This window comes from Gigantopelta aegis, chromosome 6 (genome assembly GCF_016097555.1).
Source record: "Gigantopelta aegis isolate Gae_Host chromosome 6, Gae_host_genome, whole genome shotgun sequence".
In the NCBI taxonomy this organism is placed as follows: domain Eukaryota; kingdom Metazoa; phylum Mollusca; class Gastropoda; order Neomphalida; family Peltospiridae; genus Gigantopelta; species Gigantopelta aegis.
Window position 1 is genome coordinate 9837486 of NC_054704.1, and position 19864 is coordinate 9857349.

General features: G+C 39.5%; 1 protein-coding gene across 1 annotated transcript; it reads left to right on the forward strand.

Annotated features, from left to right (window-relative positions):
- The first annotated feature begins 5285 nt into the window (after positions 1–5285).
- Positions 5286–18530, forward strand: LOC121376560. The gene is made up of 5 exons (XM_041504473.1): positions 5286–5543; positions 12305–12327; positions 13493–13666; positions 15822–15923; positions 18360–18530. Exons 1-5 carry the CDS (start codon positions 5522–5524, stop codon positions 18498–18500), a joined length of 462 nt encoding a protein of 153 aa, XP_041360407.1. The 5' UTR covers positions 5286–5521; the 3' UTR covers positions 18501–18530.
- The last annotated feature ends 1334 nt before the right edge of the window (positions 18531–19864 follow it).

The window sequence follows — 19864 nt, forward strand, 5'->3', positions numbered from 1 at the left end:
TCTTAACGCGGGCGAAATGTTTAGATACAATATAATAATACGTTATACTGTTAGGGGAGATTAGGGTAATTGCGGACAAAGTCGACCATACTGCCGCTACATTCCATTTTCGTACATTAAACATTTCATGTTATTGTCTATAAATTGATAATGAGACTACAGATAGTTCTTGAAAAATCCATGTTTCTATTTTTTATCCCGGTGTCACTTTAAAAACAAAAACAAACAACATTCACAAAAATAGTATCTGACGTCATATGTACAATGACATCAGTCACATGATATAATTTATTTCTTCAAACTTTTTCACTGGAAATTTCGAGTAAAACGTTTCAGAATGATATAATACGTGTGTGTATTTTAAGAATCTTTTATAATACGATGCATAACTTAATTAAAAAAAAATAATAATAATAATTGCATTAACAATAATAATTGTTTGATAAAATTAACTGAATAAACTAGTCTGAAGTTGAACGACTACATAAACCGCAGTAGTTTAATTGCGGACAACATAATAAGTACATTGTAGCGATGATCTTTTCTAAATAAATATTTGTTTTATATAATAATAAACTCATTTTTATTTAATTTCAATTGTGTTTAAAATAGCAACATTTGAATCAATGCGGTTTGAATGGCACAAGAGACAAAAACTTGGGTTCGGAAAATAAGTTTAACCTAATTGCATATAATTACTGTTTTACTCCGTTTATTTCTTCAGAAGATGATAAAATATAATTTTAGAGATTTACTAATTTAATTATTTATATTTTGTAACAAAATAAATGCTTAAAATGCTGTAGATTAAAAGAAAAGTGTATCCATTGACCATGTCCGCATTTTGCTGACGAATGTCCGCATTTCGCCTCCTCTTATCATTCGTACTTTATTATAATTTACGGTAACAAAATAGAATCTACCCAATGGCTGATTGTGATATATAGTGACAGGAAAAACAGCCAATCAAGTTCATTTAAATTTTAGGTAGGCGTTATCACGTAGTGTTCTGTTTCCATGCGGCAAAGATGGCGGAAGCCAGAGTGTCCGCAATTACCTGAATCTCCCCTATTTATTATTACTGAATATCGTAAGTAAGGAGAATAGATAATTAGGTTTTTAAAATGTATGGGGTTTGTTTAGGCCTACCCGGGGGGGGGGGGGGGGGGGGGGGGGTTCTTTTTTTTTCTCTCGAAGGTGTTAAAGGTTTGCCACTAAAAATCATATCTACTAATATCTACGATCACAACCTATAGTCCGTCCATCTGGGGGCAGGGGGGAGCATTCCCTTGAGAATCTCACCTTTTTCTTTCTTTCTTTTTTTACTCCAGAAAATAGCATACACATCTCAGGGTTTAATTTGTATAGTGTTTCATTTGTTTATAAAAAGTATCCCCCCACCCCTACCCTAGGATTTTGATCAGGATACGGCCTTGTCATTCTATTAAAATGTTTTTTGTAAATATTTTCAGTTTGGTTTGACGTAAGAAGAAAAGTAAAAGTGTTTTGGAAATAAAGAAATACAATTTGTGTGTGCAATTTACACATCAATCGGTTCGGAAATAACTTGTAGTAAATTACATAGTATATTTTAAAAAATGCGATCCCTGTGGGACGGACTATAGGTGGACAACCTTGCCAACAAGCTACTGTAAAATTGTAGGTTACTGTTAAATATGATGCCCCTCTGTGATAATCACACAGTGTTTTCCACTTGCCTCTCAGATTTGGTCTCTTTAGGGAAAGTCCGACGCCATATAACCGTAAATAAAATGTGTTGAGTGCGTCGTTAAATAAAACATTTTCTTCTTTAGGGAAAGTGTTTACTTTATGTTTAAAATTGATTATAATTTTTTTTCCCCCAGGAATCCGATGGTGCCAACCGATTTATAAAATAAAATGTGCCTAACATGGCCTACCGGACCCCCAATTATTTGCTAGGGGGTTAGCCCGAAAAGTCACATATAGAGTCGTGTCGGGTAATTCCGTACAGGTTTGGATGGAAGTTCGTGTACAGCACACTGCAGACAGATGATATGCCTGAACAATACTAATATTGAGTGACCTCCCTTGTGTGAAGTGGGTTTTGGGCTTTTTTTTAATAAAAATAAAAATGTATGCTCTGTTTCAAAATTGTTTACACACGATTTACCGTCTGGTATTGGAAGCGGGTAATGCCGTACACCAGACGGGTAATGTCGTACATCAGGCGGGTAATGTCGTACACCAGGCGGGTAATGCCGTACACCATGCGGGTAATTTCGTACACCATGCGGGTAATGCCGTACACCAGACGAGTAACTTCGTACATCAGGCGGGTAATGTCGTACACCATGCGGATAATGTCGTACACCAGGCGGGTAATGTCGTACATCAGGCGGGTAATGTCGTACATCAAGCGGGTAATTTCGTACACCAGGCGGGTAATGAATGAATGAATGAATGTTTAACGACACCCCAGCACGAAAACTACATCGGCTATTGGGTGTCAAACTATGGTAATGGAAACATATACGGTGATGATATCAATAGAAAAATTCAAGATATAAATAAAAACAGTGTAAAGAACTGTGCAAAAATACATATACAAATATCACAGACGGATACTGACTTTTATTCTAAACTTCAATTTGTGCTGTATTGGCCATTCTCAAAGAGAATGTTACACCCCTGCACCACGGTGAGGTTACAGCACACGCAGGGGACCAGGCGGGTAATGTCGTACATCAGGCGGGTAATTTCGTTCACCAGGCGGGTAATGTCGTACTCCAGGCGGGTAATTTCGTACATCAGGCGAGTAATTTCGTACACCAGGCGGGTAATGTCGTACACCAGGCGGGTAATGTCGTACACCAGGCGGGTAATTTCGTACACAATATCGGGTAAGTCCGTACAGTTGGCTAGCTATGAATAAAATCTTGTGGTGTGGTGATATGATAACCACAGGCCTGAGTGATGTGTCTAGTGCTGGAGTGAAGTAGTTGGCTTGACCTTCTCGTTTTCAGCTGCAGCCGCCGGATAGTCTAACGACAAAAAGGTAGGCAGAGGCACTAAGTCCTACTCTTCCGGTACATAACCTCTCTGCAGGCAAGACTCTCTTAATGCCCCCTGCTAACACAGCTTGGTACACCAAGGTCACTGGGCCCTTACGGACTCAGGCTAGACTGAGGGGGATCTCGGAGCAGCTGGAGCCTCAGAGGTGCAGTGTGCATGGCCCATCGACATGTGGACACGCTCTGACATTCACTAATTCAGCTCCAGCAAATAACACGGACGGACAGAGTACTTTAGTTATGAAAGACAATCTGTCTAAGAGATGGAAAACTCTGAAATAAAACCCGGGCAGATGCCATTCGTCAGTTTTGGAAGGCAAGACATCTAGGAGACGGACACTCCAAAATCAAACCAACCCACTGGATAGAATGGATTCATCAGCCTTATAAAGCAACCATTCTAAGAGAGATAACTCTACAAAAATCACAGCCGAAGTCGGAAAGCTAATTACACAATTGCAAAGTATTGAGCTTAAGTTTGTCAAAGCATTTTAAGCTCGGGCTAAATTAGTCTGGAGCGGACTAATTTTTGCCCGAGCAAAATCGCTGTGACGCGTTCACACACGTGTTTTACCTTAGCGTACCAAAACGTGTGCTAGCAACAAAACACGTTACCGCATTACCTGGGGCGGGGTGTAGCTCATGGGTAAAGCGCTCGCTTGATGTGCGGTCGGTCTAGCCCATTGGGCTATTTCTCGTTCCAGCCACAACTGGTATATCAAAGACCGTGGTATGCGCTATCCTGTCTGTGTGATGGTGCATATAATAGATTCCCTGCTACTAATGGGAAACACTTTTTTAATGTTATTTTAAAATTTTGTATATTGACATTGATTCATATCCTTAGGCCTACCTTTGCTTGACACCCAATAGCCGATGTAGTTTTTTGTGTTGGCATGTCATTAAACATTCAATCAATCAGTCAATCAATCTATCATTCATCCATCCATCAACCATCCATCCATTCATCCATCCATCCATCCATCCATCCATCCATTCATCCATCCATCAAGTATTAGATTTCAAACATTGTTAAGTTTTGACACAAAGTTTTGGAGAAAACCAGCTACATTTTCTAGAAGGTCAGTTCAGGTCATAGGTTGTAACATGCACATTCAGAACAAGTTGTTGTAGCACACGCCTGCCATGAGCACAGGCGTCGATTTACACCGGTTCCTCCGTCCACGACAGGAGAATCACTTTTCCAGATGCAGCAAGGGATCCTTTATATGCATATTGCAACAGGCAGGTCTGCACATACCACGGTATTTGATATACCAGTCGTGGCTCACTGGATAAGGCGGAGGAAACAATCACAGAATGGGTCCACTGAGGTGGTTCGATCCTATGACGCAGGTATCTCAGACGAGCGCTCTACCGACTGAACTAGATCCCGACCCATTGTGGATGAAGTGAGGTCATTCCGTTATTATTACTATAAAGCACAATGTCGGTCTTTAATTAAATTCGTCGAACATTCTTCAACAGAACACCCCGGGGGTGAATTCGAATACAGACCAGAGGCGGATTTAGTGGGGGCATTGTAAATGGTTTGGACAGTTGCTTACAGACTCTTTCATGTAACCTTGTTTAGGTTCATGTGTGGCCTTTGAAACTTAAGTTACCTTTTACACAATCCCGGAGAAAGAGGTTCAAATACTTCTTTGATAAAGTTTGCGGTACCAAGTCAGTAAATTTCTAACTTTTGAAATTTATCTATATTATAAAATAAATTTTAATTCCCTTGCATTTTGCCAGTTTTAAGTGATTTGTATGGCAAATGGTAATGCGTAATTAGTAGGTAACAAGCAGTGGCGTGGGGTGTGAGTGGGGGTGGTAGCACGGAGGCGCTTATTTTAAAATGACGTAGCTGAAAAATATGACGTAAATAATTTATCTAGGTTAAAGTGAAACTATGACGTACTGAAACAAACTGTGTACTGTGTAGTGCATTGGAGGATGCTTCCTATTGAATTTTTTATAAAACTGATGCTCTTTTGGTAGTCGAATTGTTATTTTATGGATGAGTTGACTTCCAGACAGAATAGCCTTGTGGTTACGATTTGGCTCGGGCCTGGAACCGAAGAGCGTTTACCCTGAAACATTTGGCCATGGTTACATTTTGGCCGAGCGTGAATTAATGTTTTGGGTTGGACCAAATTTGGCCCGGACTGAGAATGCCAGTGTGAACGCGACATTTTTTTTTTTTTTTTTTTTTTTTTTTCCATACCATTTATTATTACGATTATGTAGCCTATGGAATCTGTTTGAAGATGAATATCATCACATCATAATATAAATGTTTCATGATAAACATCATTAGAGTGAAATATAATATTTGTAAGGTTTATATGCAATAAAGATGATCTTATCTTTATCATTGACGTCATAGGTTTTGAACACCTATGACGTAGAATGACCTGTTGCATAATGACGCGATCGGATGACGTGAGGTATTGGCATATCAAATGGAACCGAATCCATCTGCAGGTTGGTAATATTAGACAGACTACATTATTTAGTATATATTATCATCTGTATTGTCATTCAATATGTACTCGTTTCGGATACATTCGGCCATCCCCGCAAGCCATGGTACCATGCCGTAGAGTATACTCAAATGCACAATAATTAATCTATATCTGTGACGTCACACTACTATTCTAGATGTAGATTATTTTATTAAGAATCAACACCTGCGAAACAATACAATTTGAATTTTTTATGCGTTAAGCTACTGTCACACCTTGCCGGATAGTGTTAACTGACGTCCGACGGAGAGCAAAATTTTCAATCCATTCTTCTCCGTTCACATGCGTTTCCTGTCCGTTTGTCGTTCGGCGAATGCGTTGCTTGTCAGGCAAGGTCCGGCGAGGTCCGTTCAATCCGGCGAAAAGTTTTGTGCATGCACAAAACTTGGAATGGACTCCACCGGGCAAAGGCGTCCGCCGGTTGTACAGTTGTTGTGCGCTGGGCATGTGTTTTGTTCGGAACTCGTGTGTTCCTCGTCCTGTACTTGTCAGTTCGCATTCGTTGATGTCCGGTGGACGTGACTCGCTTGCCTGGAACCAATATTAGTTGTAATCCATGTAAACATACATAGTACTTCGTTTGCCGTTTGGCAGTAATGCTAATATGAATAGTTAAAAAGTTTGTTTTGTTTAACGACACCACTAGAGCACATTGATTGGGGACCTGGAAGCCTTCCTCTGTGCCTTGGGCTTGCCCTTCCCAGCCTTCCCGGACTTCCCCATGGTCATCTTAGAGAGAGGTGTTGAGCCAACTGGAGCCTGATGATATGTGTGCCCTGTGTTAATACCAATGCTAAAGGAGTTGACGTGCACATTCAGAACAAACTGTTGTAGCGCACGCCTGTCCAGGACAGAAAAGGAGGGGAGGGGGATGAAGAAGGGACCGCCTGCACTGGCAGGTGCAAGGGAGCACCAGCAGTCCAATCGAGGTTGGTAACAGGCGGGAGGTGATACGGTGCTATGTAATTTGGAATGTCCCGTAGGATTAAGCCAAAGATAATTGGTGTGTATTTTAATGAAGGAAATTTGGCTCAATTTTGATAGTCGTTCAAATGTGAAAGGTAGAGAGCTACATATAGGTTTTGATTTTAGTAGGACGAGAGTAGCTCGTTATTAAGACCTCGTTGATGCTGGGGTGTCTCCCTAGGTTGCCCGTAAGGCCCTTAGAAAGGGCTTGATCTCTTCTGATCGTGGCATGACAACCCAAGGGAGACTCGAGCAATTGTGTATATATCGCACTAGGCGAAGGCGGTTGTTGGTGCTTGAGGTTTGCCGTTGGTGTCGTGGTTGTTTTGTTTTTCTCTTCCGATTGCAAGTGCCACAGAAGTCCTACCAGCAGCATGGATTTTGGGGGATGGATGGAGGAGGCCGGTATTCTTTTGTCCAGCTTCCTCCGGGTGCAGTGTTCAATTCACCGGACTATTTATACCCGTTTTGTCCGTCACGTGACCTGTACAAATACGTTCGAAGAACGTTTTGTCAGTATATCATGCATTCCGCTTTCGTTTTGACCGGATCTTGTCGATTACTCGTACGGTAATGTCCGTTACCGTGGCCGGTAATTGTCCTGTACTTGTCAGGTGATTGTGCGGTCATTGTGTGTTTTATCCGCGAAATATCGGATGTTCTTCCGTTCGAAGGGCCTCGAGCAGCAACAGAGACGACTTTCACCACCGGATAATTTTATTTCGCTCCGTCGGACGTCCGTTAACGCTATCCAACAAGGTGTGACAGTAGTTTTACGGTCAGTGATTCGAACCCACTACTGACAGAACTTGTACACTGTAAACAAGTACAACGCGTTAAGCCCACGAGGCCAAACACCTGCCTCTCGAAATTAACATGCACTTTAAGTTTAATAAACCTGATAGTATAGTCCTTTTCAATTGTTTAGAACCTCTGTATGTTTTTAATACAGGTTCGTTTTCCTATAAATAACTAAGGCTATTTGCATAACAAAAGATTAGGATACGAGGCTACGCGAAGGCCAGTATAGCTTGTTTCATTGAATCAAGGTTATGAATGTTTTGGAATGTAAAACGTGTACCAGCTTTGTCTAACCTTGTCTTTAAACATATACGTAAAAATACATGTAACCATTCCATGTATATGCAGTGTATTGAATACATTTTGCCAATACATTATTTATTTGAATTTTATTTTATTTTATAAATTATATATTTACATAGTATTTATGGTGGTGCTTGTTGGGGGAGGTGTACTTTTGTAATGCGCAAAGCAATTTTGTAAACCAAAAAGCTATTCAGACCTTTTCGGGGGTTCCACCACTTGCCCATCCCCTAGACACGGCCCTGAATGTCCAAAATACAATAACATTGCTCGTACATATCAAGTCAATGGCCAATCACATTATTTTCACAGTATAATATATGGTTGCACGTGTTGTTGTAGCATTGTGTAAACTACATGAAATACAAGTATAGAAGGGTATATAAGTTCACAGAAAATGTATTACTGGACATTCCATACAGTATTGTTATTTGATTAAAATATGGGTTCTCCCTTCCCATCAAGCATATAACGTTCAATGCATTTATTAACTCTTCAACACTGAAAACAATTTATTCCCATGACATTTATTATAAAGGCTTTAAAATTTTGTTTTACAAAAAATAGCTGGGTAATTAATAGAATAATATACTCGGTACCAGTTATTATCAAATTTATGTCCCTCGTGAAATAATTTTCACTTGTCACTCGCTAAAGCTCGTGACAACTCAAATATAATTTCACTCAGGACATATATTTAATAATAACTGGTAACTCGTTTATTATCCTCCATATAATCATCCAGTAAGTGGAATCTGTGTTATTGTAATGGTTTCGTCAAGATTTCTGTTTGCACAAAATGTGGGTAAAATCTGTCGATCCCGATCTCCGCCCTCTCCATAACAACCAAACAAAACCTGTCGATCCGGATCTCCGCCCTCTCCATAACAACCAAACAAAACCTGTCGATCCGGATCTCCGCCCTCCCCATAACAACCAAACAAAACCTGTCGATCCGGATCTCCACCCTCTCCATAACAACCAAACAAAACCTGTCGATCCGGATCTCCACCCTCTCCATAACAACCAAACAAAACCTGTCGATCCGGATCTCCGCCCTCCCCATAACAACCAAACAAAACCTGTCGATCCGGATCTCCGCCCTCCCCATAACAACCAAACAAAACCTGTCGATCCCGATCTCCGCCCTCTCCATAACAACCAAACAAAACCTGTCGATCCCGATCTCCGCCCTCTCCATAACAACCAAACAAAACCTGTCGATCCCGATCTCCGCCCTCTCCATAACAACCAAACAAAACCTGTCGATCCCGATCTCCGCCCTCCCCATAACAACCAAACAAAACCTGTCGATCCGGATCTCCGCCCTCCCCATAACAACCAAACAAAACCTGTCGATCCGGATCTCCACCCTCCCCATAACAACCAAACAAAACCTGTCGATCCCGATCTCCGCCTTCTCCATAACAACCAAACAAAACCTGTCGATCCCGATCTCCGCCCTCTCCATAACAACCAAACAAAACCTGTCGATCCCGATCTCCGCCCTCCCCATAACAACCAAACAAAACCTGTCGATCCGGATCTCCGCCCTCCCCATAACAACCAAACAAAACCTGTCGATCCGGATCTCCACCCTCCCCATAACAACCAAACAAAACCTGTCGATCCCGATCTCCGCCTTCTCCATAACAACCAAACAAAACCTGTCGATCCCGATCTCCGCCCTCCCCATAACAAGCAAACAAAACCTGTCGATCCCGATCTCCACACTCCCCATAACAACCAAACAAAACCTGTCGATCCGGATCTCCACACTCCCCATAACAACCAAACAAAACCTGTCGATCCGGATCTCCGCCCTCCCCATAACAACCAAACAAAACCTGTCGATCCGGATCTCCGCCCTCTCCATAACAACTAAACAAAACCTGTCGATCCGGATCTCCACCCTCTCCATAACAACCAAACAAAACCTGTCGATCCGGATCTCCACCTTCTCCATAACAACCAAACAAAACCTGTCGATCCGGATCTCCACCCTCCTCATAACAACCAAACAAAACCTGTCGATCCGGATCTCCACCCTCCTCATAACAACCAAACAAAACCTGTCGATCCCGATCTCCACCCTCTCCATAACAACCAAACAAAACCTGTCGATCCCGATCTCCACCCTCCCCATAACAACCAAACAAAACCTGTCGATCCGGATCTCCATCCTCCTTATAACAACCGAACAAAACCTGTCGATCCGGATCTCCACCCTCCCCATAACAACCAAACAAAACCTGTCGATCCGGATCTCCACCCTCCTCATAACAACCAAACAAAACCTGTCGATCCGGATCTCCACCTTCTCCATAACAACCAAACAAAACCTGTCGATCCGGATCTCCACCCTCCCCATAACAACCAAACAAAACCTGTCGATCCGGATCTCCACCCTCCCCATAACAACCAAACAAAACCTGTCGATCCGGATCTCCACCCTCTCCATAACAACTAAACAAAACCTGTCGATCCGGATCTCCACCCTCCCCATAACAACCAAACAAAACCTGTCGATCCGGATCTCCACCCTCTCCATAACAACCAAACAAAACCTGTCGATCCGGATCTGCACCCTCCCCATAACAACCAAACAAAACCGGTCGATCTGGATCTCCACCTCCCCATAACAACCAAACAAAACCTGTCGATCCGGATCTCCACCCTCCCCATAACAACCAAACAAAACCTGTCGATCCGGATCTCCACCCTCCTCATAACAACCAAACAAAACCTGTCGATCTGGATCTCCACCTCCCCATAACAACCAAACAGGCACAGCGGAAGCAAGTAGACGTTGGGGGAGGGGGCTGACTGAGACAGAGGGCACAAAGAATTGTTTCTAGAGGGTTCGGGGTATGCTTCTCCGTAAAATATTCAAAACTAAATGTCATGAAATGCAATTTCCTGCATTCTACAGCTAAAAGTCGTCTCTGCCCCACCCCTCCTGCGCTTGCCTGCAAATTCGCCATTCGCTATCGTGTACGTCATAGTACGTGGCGTGCTAACGAAATAACAAAAAGAAGTAGTTTCTAAAATATTGTCTATTTTGATGCACACACTATGAACCACTATAACAGAACACTATTATCCTCCAAAACTGCTGAGTGGAAACTGGCTATAGCATTCAGTTCAAATCTTAGAAATAACTTTATCATTTACAGATATCACTATGTTGCTACCATATAAATATTTTGTTTTGGCTGTAGGCAATAATATTATGTTGTGTATTAGTACATACACTAAAGAGAGCACTTGAAGAAGTGAGAAACGACAAAACAGCACGAATCAAATACTAACATCCAAATATCAATGTAGTCATCATACCAAAATCATACTTAGACATCCAGCCCTTGGACGAACCCCTTTTAATGAACTTTAGCAGTGTGTGTCTTTAACACTCCCCAATCAGAGCTGTACCTAGGAATGTCATGGAGGCAGTACCTCCCACCTCCCCACCTAAAAGAAAACGAAAACAAAAACGAAAACAAAAGCCCGAATTTCAAGTATCCTTTTTAGTTTAAAGTACCCTTTATAACTATATACTCTTCAAAAATTAAAAACAGTAGGGGAACTCTAATAAGAATTCACAATTGCCAAAATAGTAAGGTATATTAGCTGTGGGGAATGGTTATATGATAATAGTGAATTATTTGGGCAAACATTACAACCGGTAGTTCATTATTACAGTAGGTTTTATGTCCACCAAAGATCTTGAAGGACGATTGGGGTCAGAAGTGAAATTTGAAAGTTGACCGGTTTTTTATCCGTAAATCGCAAATTCAAACAATAAAAATGACTAAAAACAAAACAATAACAACTGTATGATCAACAGAATGAAAACGATTGACTGAAATAATGTTTCACAGTGATTAATCGACCTTCCTGGAAATTGTCAACATCGAGAATGGCATCCCACGCACGTGTACGGGGTAACTGTGTGTTGCATGTGCAAACTATGGAATGTGTTTCGGTGTGTTGATAAACAGACCTGAACATTCTTTATTAGGATGTCTGTGGTCAAAACGTATGTTTTAATATTTCAGGTTCCCCTACTTTTTTTGAAGAGTATACATATTATATATATATATATATATATATATATATATATATATATATATATATATATATATATATATATTTCTGTGTCATGTTTATTTTTAATGACCCCACCCCTCCTCACCGTTATTAAATGCATATTGGTGTAGCCAGGATTTTATATTGGGGGCAACCACATAGAGGGGGTCACCCACACCGTATGTGGCATGGACCTCGTGCACCATTGTCATCATCACCACCACCACCAACACCACCACCATCATCAACATAACCAACACCACCACCACTACCGCCACTAACTCTCTTAGCATCACAGCGCTAAGGTTGTAAAGAAAATATGATTGCATACCAACGTATATTATTCTATTGGACAATGTCATGATGCTACCCAAAATACGAATTAATTAATTAATTAACGTCACCCTACAACAAACAGGATACTATAGGTTATGCTACAATAAATAAATAACCATTTAACATTGAATAATTCGGTAAACAAAACCTTCATTAATAATTAAGTTTGTGAAAATGAATGCTAGTCATTTAATATTCATAATCGACATGTATTTGTTTTTTCAGAAAAGCCGACTCCGTCAGAGGATGTAAGTCATTTTTCACTCATTGTGATACCTTCTTTACATGTAACACAACACCCAATTAAACTCGTCATCCCAGGTGACACAGATTAAAACCATCCCAGGTGGTGTACGCAATATCATCATCCCATGTGGTGTACGCTACACCATCATCCCAGGTGATCTACGCTACACCATCATCCCAGGTGGTACAAGCTACACTATCATCCCAGGTGGTGTACGCTATTCCATCATCCTAGGTGGTGTACGCTACACTATGATCCCAGGTGGTGCACGCTACACCATCATCCCAGGTGGTGCACGTACACCATCATCCTAGGTGGTGTACGCTACACCATCATCCCAGGTGGTGCACGCTACGCCATCATCCCAGGTGGTGCACGCTACGCCATCATCCCAGGTGGTGCACGCTACACCATCATCCCAGGTGGTGCACGCTACGCCATCATCCCAGGTGGTGCACGCTACGCCATCATCCCAGGTGGTCCACGCTACACCATCATCCCAGGTGGTGCACGCTACACCATCATTCCAGGACAATAGCTAACCTACAAGGCCCTCATCTGTAGAAAATTAATTGGCAACACCAATCGTCTTATCGTCTTATGAGCCACTTTAAATGAGTATTGTGAAAAGAAAGGAAAGATACAAATACGTAACTACTTGCTTTTATTGTCTACTCGAACAGCCCTCCCTTGGTAATTAATAAGATAGTCTACACCTTCGGGTATTCGTGCTTACAGCAGTGATACAATTATATACTAAACACCAAACAAAATGCATATCATTGTTGTGATTAGTGTATACGTAAAAAAAGGTTTACTTCATTACAATCGCCCAGGGCCCCGTTCCACGAACCGATCATAGCCCTAAGATCAACTTAAGTGCATAGGGTAGCTATGCGCCTAAGGTAATCTTAGGGCTAAGATGGCTTCGTGGAACGGGGCCCAGTTCTGTAAAAGGCTAAACGGTGATTCGACATGTCATCCTCCTGAATATCAGTCTGTGTTAGTTCTTCTTTTAAAAAAACACAGTTAATTAAATAAAATAATAATAATAATAATAATAATAATAATAATTAATAATAATAATAATAATGTGTTTCTTTTGAGTTCAGTATAAATTTGTACATCTATTACCTTTACTTAACAATTAACATTCAACCTTGCAGCCGCCTCCATACACGGACGCAGATATACCAAAAGACAAGCAAGGATCCACACCGGAAAATGGATCACCCCCACTAGATTATGGATCATCCCCACCAGGATACGAGCCACCCACGGCAGATGATTATCATCTACGCACGGGACATCAAGTACAAATTTATGAATCACCCACAGACGTAAGTGTTGATGTTTGCATAAATAGTGAAATATCGTGTTAAAACCATCATTTCACACCAATGTCGTGTTAAAACCATCATTCCACACCAATGTCGTGTTAAAACCATCATTCCACACCAGTGTCGTGTTAAAACCATCATTCCACACCAATGTCGTGTTAAAACCATCATTCCACACCAATGTCGTGTTAAAACCATCATGTTAAAACCATCATTCCACACTAATGTCGTGTTAAAACCATCATTCCACACCAATGTCGTGTTAAAACCATCATTCCACACCAATGTCGTGTTAAAACCGTCATTCCACACCAATGTCGTGTTAAAACCATCATTCCACACCAATGCTATGATGCTTATTTTGGGGGCGGGACGTAGCCCTGTGGTAAAGAGTTCGCCTGATGCGCGGTCGCTCTAGGATCGATCTCCGTCGGTGGGTCCATTGTGCTCTTTCTTTTTCCAGCCAGTGCACAACGATCGGTATATCAAAGGCCGTGGTATATGCCATCCTGTCTGTGGGATGGTGAATATAAACGATCCCTTGCTAGTAATGAAAAATGTGGCGGGTTTCCTCTATATGTCATAATTACCAAATGTTTGATATCCAATAGCCCATGATTAATAAATCAATGTGCTCTAGTGATCCTTATTTTGCAGGTTCACTCATCCACTATTGGCTAGAAATCCAATTGCCTGGGCCACATCATAGTTAATCGGTTTAAATTGTTTGTTGGAGCATATCGGCACGGTATTGTCAGATCACCTCTTCAACTCTGTTTTGTGCAGGGATACGAGTTTCAATTTGTATGTGGTCGTGTGGCTTCAGTTGTGTTAGTTACCCGTGGTTTTCCAGTACAACGTACAATATTCGGTATCCCTTTAAACATTCTGTAATTGTGTCTGTACGCATATGTGATAATCTATACACGTCTATTGAACACGTACATTATTTTAAAATGTTTAATCTTTGATAAATCGTGTTGATAGTTCAGTGTTATGTTGTTTCTTTAAAGGGACATTCCTGAGTTTGCTGCAATTTTTAAGATGTTATCGACTAACCGAGACTTTTTAACGATTGTAATTACAAATCAAATATATTTTTCTGCATATCATATTAGTGTCTGTATATTAAACGTGTTTCTGACCGTTCTAATATTTGTACTAGGTTAAATTTCATTTTATTTCCTAAAACCTCTTTTATCGTACGTATGAAATTATTTGAAGACTAAATCCAGTTTGGGCTTCTTACAAATATTGATATGACCAGAAACACATTGACTATACAAACACTGATATTCTAAACAAGAAAATATATTTAATATGTAAGTTTAATCGTAGAAATATTGTATTAGTCGGAAACATCTTACAATGCAGCAAACTCAGGAATGTCCCTTTAAGCATCTGTCATAATGAATACAAGTATAGTGTTTAGTGTTTCAAAATGCTTAAAATTGTGTGGATAGTTCAATGCTAATCTTGATTTGCTTGGGGGGTTTTGGGGGGCGGGGGGGTGGGGGGTGGAGGGAGGGTGTTTTTGTTGCGGGGTTTTTTTCCTTTTGTTTTGCGAGGGATAATGATTTTCTTTATTTTTATATAGGATAATAATAATAATAATAATAATAATAATAATAATGACAACAATAATAATAATAATAATAATAATAATAATAATAATTAATAATGTAATATTTTTAAAAAGGAAACAATAATAATGTGTGTGTGTGTGTGTGTGTGTGTGTGTGTGTGTGTGTGTGTGTGTGTGTGTGTGTGTGTGCCTGCATGTGTGCGTGTGAGTGCATGTTTGGTTGTGGCTTTTTGGTTTTGCTTTTGGGGAGTTTTGGGGGTGAGGGTTCTCTGTTTGTGAGTTTTGTTGTTAGTTGTATTGCGAGAATTTCTGTTTGTTTGGTGTTTTTTGTTGTTGTTGGGGGGAAGGATAGGGTGTGACTTATATTGTTGTTTTATTTCGGTTCTTGTTTTGTTTCGTTTGGTTACGGAAAAATGTTTTGTTTTAGTTTCGTTTTCATATTGATAATATGATTCATGGGTTGTTCGTATCGATTTTGATCATTATTCTTTTCATCCATTTGCCTGCGATATCAAACAGCCGATACCCAATATTGTATTCCTAATCATTGCTTCATTGATTATCTTTCAGATGGTTCCAACAGCCGCACCCAAAGACTATTTGTTTCTGTCCGTGGCAGCGTGCTTATTCTGTTGGCCTTTGGCAATATGTGCTCTGATGGCATCGACTAACGTACGCAACTCCTGTTATGGAATTTAGTCTGTCAAGTATTTTATTTATTCTTTTACACACGTCGCCTTTGTGACCATCAAAGGTCTAGTCTCGAGCCATACCCTCTAAAAGGCAGTTAGATATGTCGTACATTTACGTTTACCAGTAAGCAACTCTCCTGAACTGGACTTTATAACATGAAGGAATCGTAAACATTTTATCATATGATTATGTGTTCACTACGACAACACTACGATAGTCGCGAAAAACGTTAATTCTTTGAACAACTCGAACGACACCACTATTACTAACTTCTTTAACATTCCAAGCACGAATTGTCTGTACCATCATCACTAACTTCTATCATACTAGTATTCCAAAAAGAACTGTCTGTACAATTATTAGTAACTTCTATAATACTCCAAACAAGAACTGTCTGTACCATCATCCATAACTTCTATAATATTCCAAACAGGAACTGTCTGTACCATTATTACTAACTTCTATAATATCCAAACAAGAACTGTCTGTACCATCATCCATAAATTCTATAATATCCAAACAAGAACTATCTGTACCACCATCCATAACTTCTATAAAATCCAAACAAGAACTGTCTGTACCATTATTACTAACTTCTATAATATGCTAACAAGAACTGTCTGTACCATCATTACTAACTTCTATAATATTCCAAACAAGAACTGTCTGTACCATCATTACTAATTTCTATACTACCCAAACAAGAACAGTCTGTACTATCATTACTATCTTCTATAATATTCCAAACAAGAACTGTCTGTACTATCATTACTAACTTCTATGATATCCAAACAAGAACTGCGTACCATCATTACTAACTTCTTTAATATCCAAACAAGAACTGTCTTACCATCATTACTAACTTCTATAATATCCAAACAAGAACTGTCTGTACCATCATTACTATCTTCTATAATATCCAAACAAGAACTGTCCGTACCATCATTACTAACTTCTATAATAGTCTAACAAGACCTGTCTGTACCATCATTACTAACTTCTATTATATCCAAACAGGACCTGTCTGTACCATCATTACTAACTTCTATAATATCCAAACAAGAACTGTCTGTACCATCATTACTAACTTCTATAATATCCAAACAGGACCTGTCTGTACCATCATTACTAACTTCTATAATATCCAAACAGGAACTGTCTGTACCATCATTACTAACGTCTATAATATCCAAACAAGAACTGACTGTACCATCATTACTAACTTCTATAATATCCAAACAAGAACTGTCTGTACCATCATTACTAACGTCTATAATATCCAAACAAGAACTGTCTGTACCATCATTACTAACGTCGATAATATCCAAACGGGAACTGTCTGTACCATCATTACTAACTTCTATAATATCCAAACGGGAACTGTCTGTGCCATCATTACTAACTTCTATAATGTCCAAACAGGAACTGTCTGTACCATCATTACTAACGTCTATAATATCCAAACAGGAACTGACTGTACCATCATTACTAACTTCTATAATATCCAAACAAGAACTGTCTGTACCATCATTACTAACGTCTATAATAGCCAAACAGGAACTGTCTGTACCATCATTACTAACTTCTATAATATCCAAACAGGAACTGTCTGTACCATCATTACTAACTTCTATAATATCCAAACAGGAACTGTCTGTACCATCATTACTAACGTCTATAATATCCAAACAGGAACTGACTGTACCATTATTACTAACTTCTTTAATATCCAAACAAGAACTGTCTGTACCATCATTACTAACTTCTATAATATCCAAACAAGAACTGTCTGTACCATCATTACTAACTTCTATAATATTCCAAACAAGAACTGTCTGTACCATTATTACTAACTTCTATAATATTTAAAGAAGAACTGTCTGTACCATCATTACTATCTTCTATAATATTCCAACAAGAACTGCCTGTACTATCATTACTGTCTTCTATAATATTCCAAACAAGAATTGTCTGTACCATTATTACTAACTTCTATAATATTCCAAGCAAGAACTGTCTGTACCATCATCCATAACTTCTATAATATCCAAACAAGAACTGTCTGTACCATCATTACCAATATCTATAATATCCTTAAATATTCTTAATATTCTTAAACTGCCATGCAATTGTTGTTACAGCGAATAATGACACCATTCCATACACGTTAATTAATCGAACATTTAGCCAATGTCTACATGTTATATATAATATATTTTCATACTAGATTTCTATCCATTTTTAATTAGCTAAAACGTATTTTGTTCATTGCAAATATATTGTGTTACCCAGCTTAAGTCATGTACATTGTGTTGCTGAACGACCAGAGTAAAAATAAACTGTTATGTTCTGTTCATAAACAAATTATGTCTGTACCATCATTACTAACTTCTTTAATATTGTGTTGTTTTTTAGTCTCGCGCTGCAGCTCAGGAGTTTGATTTCTATCAAGCCCAGCGCAATGGAGAGGCGGCCAGAAACTTTGCAGTTGCGGCCATCATCATGGGTGTGATGTTCTATTCCGTGGTGCTCATTGTCAAGGTCGTGGATTTTTAATTAAAATGAAATTAAATTATTTAAATAAAAGTCAATGACATATTATTACTGAATATTTACCTATACTGAGAGGCATATAATAACGCAATGGATATTTCACTGATTTAAAAAAAAAATAATTCAGAAATGTCTTATTATATATATTATCCACATAATTCAAGATATTCAGGGAAATATAACCAGTATAACCCAAGTGTGTCATAATGATTTCACGTGCACAACGAATTGTGTGAAGCGACGTCATAACTTTATGTGGCTTCCCCAGTGTAAACGCGCTTATCAAAATGACGTCATTGATGTCGTTTCGTCGTTTATCTTTAGTTACGTTCGAAAAGTGTTCACATTGTCCTAGCTTGTTATTTATGAAAACACTATTTTGGATAATGTGGACAATAAAGAAATTATTACACTCGCGTGTGAATCGTATTGATGTTACGAAACTCGTGTCAGGATACATGTATTACCCTCGCTCTCACTCGGGTAATACAATAATCCTGACACTAGTTTCATAAAATCAGTATGACACCCAACCTACCTACCTACCTACCTACCTACCCCCTCCCCCTTCTCTCTCTCTCTCTCTCTCTCTCTCTCTCTCTCTCTCTCTCTCTCTCTCTCTCTCTCTCTCTCTCATACCATAAACTGTGTTGATACACTAAATTGTTACCCATATGGTTAAAAATGTCTTGGTACATATCAAAGTGATACGTCCCACTAGAACGCCAATTGGGACGTAGCACTTCAACGTCACACGATAACGTCATCGATTGGCGCACTACAACCTTATATGAATGTCAACGAAACGAGCTGAGTGAAATAAATTAAAATCGATTATGGGAAATAAATAGATATTAAACTCGCTACCATTTAGTATCATGTTTATGTCCCTCGTAAAATAAAGCTCGTGACAATTGAAAATTATTTCACTTGGGACATAAACATGATACGAAATGGAAGCTCGTTTAATACCATATAATTATCACATGAGTTTATGGCATTGCTATCATGGGGAAGTTATAGGATAAATGTTATTATTAATCAAGAAAATGTGTGGTGGATTAAAGACACTGTTATATTGTGATTGAGTCACTGAATGTCCAATTTATGTTCAACCTTATCCGCCTACGTCGATCTTTGTGAACCATTGATCCACGACTGTTATATGTCAATGATTGTGGAATGTGCTAAATAAACGTCCTCGTGGTGCGCATTAGCAGGGACAACCTAAGTGGTACCATCGAGTTTCTTCTCTCATTCTCTAGACCAAAGATCTCAGCTCGGGTCTGTAGAAATGATATCTGAGGTGGCGGGTGCGATGCGGTATACTTTAACATATACCACGAAGGTTTCCAGCATGTCCGTCC